The sequence below is a fragment of the Cryptotermes secundus genome, unplaced genomic scaffold (assembly GCF_002891405.2).
Source record: "Cryptotermes secundus unplaced genomic scaffold, Csec_1.0 scaffold46, whole genome shotgun sequence".
NCBI lineage: Eukaryota > Metazoa > Arthropoda > Insecta > Blattodea > Kalotermitidae > Cryptotermes > Cryptotermes secundus.
The window spans coordinates 1,609,673-1,615,672 of NW_019726221.1; the positions used below are offsets into that span (position 1 = coordinate 1,609,673).

Consider the following 6,000-nt stretch of genomic DNA (forward strand, 5'->3'; position numbering starts at 1 on the left):
AGCCATGTCTGGCGAATATGGAGGCTGGGGCATCGTTACAGTATTGTTTTTGGCCAAGAATTCACGAACAAGCAACGAAGTGTGAGCAGGTGCATTATCGTGGTGCAAAAGCCATGAATTGTTTTTCCACAAATCCGGGCGTTTTTTTCGGATTGCCTCACGCAAACGGCGTTGAACTTTCAGGTAGTACTCCTTATTGACCGTTTGACCTTGAGGCAAGAATTCATGATGCACTATGCCATTAAAATTGAAGAACACAGTAAGCATAACCTTCACGTTCGAACGCACTTGTCGAGCCTTTTTCGGTCTTGGCGATCCAGGATGCTTCCACTGAGACGATTGAGCCTTAGTTTCAACGTCATATCCGTAAACCCATGTTTCGTCACCTGTTATAACACGTTTCAGTAATTCTGCATCATCGTTGACTTCCTTTAGTGATTCCTGAGCAACTTCCATTCGCCGCTGTTTTTGTTCAAAATTCAGCAATTTTGGAACAAATTTTGCTGCCACGCGTTTCATACCCAAAACATTCGAAAAAATTTCATGGCATGAGCCAATCGATATGCCAACATCATCAGCGACTTCTCTGATTGTGATTCGGCGATCATTCATAATCATTGCTTTCACTTTTTCCACGTTTTCATCGGTTGTTGATGTGCTGGGGCGTCCGGGGCGCTCGTCATCTGCAACGTCTTCACGGCCATCTTGGAAACGCTTATACCACTCGTAAACTCTTGTTTTACTCATAACAGACTCACCATAGGCCTTTGTTAACATTTCACACACTTTGTAACACTTTATTTCATTTTTTACGCAAAATTTGATACAAATTCTTTGATCCATTTCTTTTAACAAACGAAAATCGCCAAGCTCATAAAAACACGTCTAACCTTAGCGGCTGCCACAGACAAAGTAAGCAATGAATACAGCTGAAAATTTTATTGTACTTCAGGGGCATGTATACCAACATAATAAAAAAAAAATTTTGACAATTGGACTCTCCAAACCCGCGAAATTTTAAAATTCCCGTTATTTCCTGAACACACTTCGTATGGTATTCTTTTTTTAACCTTTCTGTCATATTAGTGTATCATCTGGGGGGAGGAGGTATAATATTGCCACCTGACTGTGACTATAGATGGGATTTGGATTGATAATTGGATTTATTGACCTCTTACAGATCATAACTAAAAGTAACTGTAAGAGCCTCACTGGTTTACACACTCTAAAGATCACTGTAACTGCAGCATACATAGTCTTCTATGTCTTTTCTAGTTGTCTCCTGGTAACGGATCTTAATGCTGTCCTCAGTTTATGTTGTTATTGTGTAGCACATATACCACAACTGAACTATGCTCTAAACTTCATCCCACTTATCACCCCTTGGCACAGACCAACAGAAAACACAGCTCTTCTATTGTTGCATGTGTGTATGCTAGGGTTTCCACCTGACTGCTGCTCAGCCAGACCACTGGCATACTTTTAGCAATGGCTGTTTTGTTTCACAGTTTTTGCCTAGCAATGGATCTATACACCACTGTATTCAAGTGGTATCTTGCAACAACAAAACCTAAAAGCTTACATTTGTTGTAGCAATAATGACTGTATATTTATGACTATTTTATTTTTAATGCAGTAGCAGTGATAGGCCAAGATGATCCTATTACACAGGTCACTGATTTTGGTGAGCTGCATACAGTGCACTTAAATTTTATGGATATGCACACAAATTAAGCTACTCTTAACAATTTAAAATGTTCTGTTCTTATTAACTCTAATTTTGATCTTCATGTAACATTAAGGTTATTCCTGTTCAGTGAAATTTGGTCAAATTTAAGTGAATTCACTTACCTCGGAAGCACAGGTCAGCTTTAGGTAGTTCAACTTGATAACCTAGAGTTGCAACTGATTCCTGCATCCTGAAATTTGTGTCAAGCTCAACTCCAAGCTGCAGCTGCTCACTTGCTCGTTGATAGTAGCAGAGGTGCAACCCACATCCTCCTAACGTCCCGCTCACAACAGCGTCTGTCCCTAATGGTAGTAAAGATTAGAGTTATTCCATACCAAATCAACAAATGCATGGTGGCTTCTAAAACTTGGTCTGCTTATAGGCTGTTATCACCTACCTGCAAAATAATGACTAATACCTGTCATTTCAAAGACGTAGAATGCTGAAGCTTATGATTTGAGGGTAGTAGTAACATCAATATATTCAGAAAGTTATTTGTATTTCCGAAACTAATAGGCATTATTATGAAAGTTGTTTCATATCGGATACAAGAAGCTATCGAACGGTTTGATAGAATCTGTTGTATTGTGATTTTTTCAAAATACAGAAGGGAAACTTCTTGGGTAAAGAAAAACACAATGGAAATCTGAAGAATTAACATTTACTATGCTTACTAAACACCATATGAATTTCAGCTTCTTTTTCCAACCCATGTCTGAGCTGTGCACAATTCAAAGAAAAGAAATTTTTATATTATGAACAGAAGGGAAGTTTGATCTGAATGAGATAAAGGAAAATACCTTCCCAAGTTGGCTAGTCTACAAAATCTCTTGGTTGAAATAAGCTGACATTTATCAGTATCCTCTTGCTCACAATGACCCCTTTAAATAGAGGGAGGTGGAGGGGGGACTATAAAAAATGCAGCAATGCAAAAATTAACCCTTCCTAGTCATAACAGTATACCAGTGATGGTACATAATACACTAACTTCATGAAGCTCAGGCCTTCTTGAGAAGCTGCCAATTGTGCAGCTACTCAAGAAGTTCCCAGTATTTTATGGAACCTGATGGTTCATTACTGCGTTCACAAGAGCCCTCCACTGGTCCCTATCCTGAGCCAGACCGATCCAGTCCATACCACCCAATCCTATCTCTCTAAGATCCATTTTAATATTGTCCACCCATCTACATTGTTGGTCCTCATAGGGGTCTCTTTCCTTCTGGCTTTCCCACCAATATCCTATAAGCATTCATTTTCTCTCTCATGCATTCAGCTACTCAAGAATTTCCCAACATTGTATGGAACCTGAAGGTTCATTATCATGTTCACAAGAGCCCTTCACTGGTCCCTATCCTAAGCTGGATCAATCCAGTCCATACCACCCCATCGTATCCCTCTCAGATCCATTTTAATATTATCCAACCACCAATGTCTTGGTCTTCCTACTGGCCCCTTTTCTTCTAGCTTACCCACCAATATCCTGTATGCAGTCCCCTTCTCCCTCATTCATGCTACATGCCCTACCCATCTCATCCTCATTGACTGGATCATTCCAGTCATACTAGGTGAAGAGTACAAGTTATGAAGCTCCTCACTATGCAGTTTTCTCTAACCTTCTGTCAGCTCATCCCTCTTTGGTCCAAATATTCTTGGCACCCTGTTCTCAAACAGGGACACTGTCTCTAAAGCAGTAAAATAAACTATAATGCAGCAAGATAGTACACATTCCATGTGCACTGCATACATGTCCTGAGTATATATCCAGGATGGCAATGTAAGGTCTTATCCTAAAAAGTTAAGAACTAGAAACTGAATGACAAAGTCCATAAAAATTAAACATAAAATTCTACCTGTATATCGAGCGGCAGCTGAAAGAAGAGCAATTTCACCACCAGGAACAGTAGGGCCATACTGATAGACCAGCTCAGCTCCTAAAGCAATGCTTGGTGTAACAGACTGGAGGTAATGTGTAACAAGAAGACCTGTGATTCAAAATAATGATAATGGAACTCGATTTACACACCAACAAGATGTCAACATAATATTTTAATTGGAACACAAAATTTCTGTCATATTTTTCTGCACTGATGAAATTTGCATCATAAAAATTTATCTAAAAAGGTGCCCTTAGGGCAGACCTTTTTATTTAAATTGCTTAACGTACAAAAACAATGGAGCGATGACATGTGGTATGACAAAAATGCAGTCACTTCCAATTTTGCTGATGGTGGTAAGGTTGTCAGCCTTACGAGCCGACCGTGCTTTACTCCCCAGGAAAATTATTTAATTAATTCCTGGTACTCATTTCTGTTAGAGGCTGAGTAAACCCCAGGGCCTAGTGCGGCTGGAAGGATTAGGTCAACTGAAAAAAAAAATCCAATGACCTCATCAGGACTTGAACCCGCGACCTTCCGGCTTGCAGCATAGCCTCTCAACCACTACGCTACCGCATACACTCATACGCATGAAAATATTATAACCGGGCAACACTGACAGCAATGAAACTAATTATATCCAAATGAATGTATAATCTCTATGGTAAAACAGATTAATATCAAATCCTCAGTGTTATCAGTGTCTTCAGTACCAAGAAGATGAATAAAAAGTTGGAGTTAGATTTTGTGGGATTTATCAAGTACACTGACATTAAAAACATGAATATAATATTTCTAGTGTATCTACAACTATACATCAGCAAACCTATAATTACCACACACGTATTACAAATTACACAGTTACTTTTGTTAACATATGAAAGTAAAAGCTAATATGCAATGTACGCAGGTCTTACTTCATTCTCACTTTTACTCAAGAAAAACTAATCTCATGTGTAAAAATGTCTCTGGATCTTTGGGGATCACATAAGAGTTCTATGCTCTACCATGAGTACTATTTCTATACCACAACAGACCTAGTACAACATTATATAACTTGTGTGCAAATACTGACAACCTGATGGACAATACCACCAAGAATTAATGCACAGCAGTTCAGCTTGGTGTGATGGGATTAACTACTGCTTCAACAATGTGAATCCTATATATTTTTTTGTCAATGGCTCTTCCAGCCCATTCAGGGCCCAGGCGTCTTATTCAATTCTGTAATCATTTTTCAGATGGTAAGGCTCCTTGGATGAGTGATCAGCCCATCGCAAGGCCGCTACCTAAACACAGGACAAGACAGACACAGAATAAACGCATACACATACCAAACATCCATGCCCTGAGTGGGATTCAAACCCACGATCCGAGCGTCCGAAGACAGTTCATGCCTTAGACCACACGGCGACTGTGACCTGATGAATCATATATATACATAAACAGTACTTGTTTCAGAAAATATATACAGATCCTGATTGTTCAGTTATGTTCAGCATACCTGATTCATTGATAATATCTGTATTTCCTGCAGTTAAGGACACAGTATAATCATTTCCTTTATAGTCAGTGGTAAACTGAGCTGCTGTGAATTTGCTATTTTGAATCTGTGTTACAAATTTGGTTTTAATTCGTTGCCCAAACTGGTGAATAATGTGAGCATTCAAATTGCCATTAGGATCAATATCTCCCAACAACACTGGAAAAGCTTCATTTGGAGAAATCTGTTTTGTTCCAACATACGTTGCTCCAAATCGATAACCAGATGGTGTCATGGAACTCATGTTGATTGTATGTGAAACTTGGAAATGGTTACTCAGACCTTTGTTAATCATTAACTTTGCACCTTCAAATACAACAGGGAACACATCTGAAAAAGATCAATAATTAATATTTCATTGAATATCAACAGAGAAGTCACATTTTATTAGGCTGCTGAAATCCAAGTAATATACACCCATTAATGACACAAAATATTATGGAATTCTAGAAAATTTGTGTTATTTAAAAGTAATGATGCATATATGAGTATTCTGGTTAAGTGATGCCATGAGATATTCCTTAACCCTTTGACGTGGTCATTTAAATTCCGCGGCCGCGGCTCCTGCGGTAATATATTCAGCCGGCCATTTAAATTTTGCTCGAAAATTATTTATTCATCATTGTTCTTAAATTCTATGAGATAGGAACATGAAACTTTCACTAAAATGATCTTAAATTGTGGTTTTATAACCTTACCTTATAATATGGGAGCCCTGTATCTCGGCCATGGGTGCAGGTTGTTTAGTATTTGAGCAGTGAATGGTACGCCTTGAAGGATGAAACTTTCACTAAAATGATCTTAAAAGATGGTTTTATAACCTTGCCTTATAATATGAGCACCCGGTATCTCGG

At 38.6% G+C, this 6,000-nt stretch overlaps 1 protein-coding gene across 1 annotated transcript in view; it reads right to left on the reverse strand.

The window, feature by feature from the left end:
- The window catches only part of LOC111863840 (mitochondrial import receptor subunit TOM40 homolog 1), a 17,762-nt gene that overhangs the window by 1,823 nt on the left and 9,939 nt on the right, over window positions 1-6,000 (reverse strand). The window contains exons 2-4 of the mRNA XM_023850573.2: window positions 5,108-5,476; window positions 3,580-3,711; window positions 1,852-2,031 (exon numbers count right to left, since the gene is read on the reverse strand). Of these exons, the coding sequence (XP_023706341.1) occupies window positions 1,852-2,031; window positions 3,580-3,711; window positions 5,108-5,476 (681 nt within the window). The remainder of the gene's footprint in view (window positions 1-1,851; window positions 2,032-3,579; window positions 3,712-5,107; window positions 5,477-6,000) is intronic.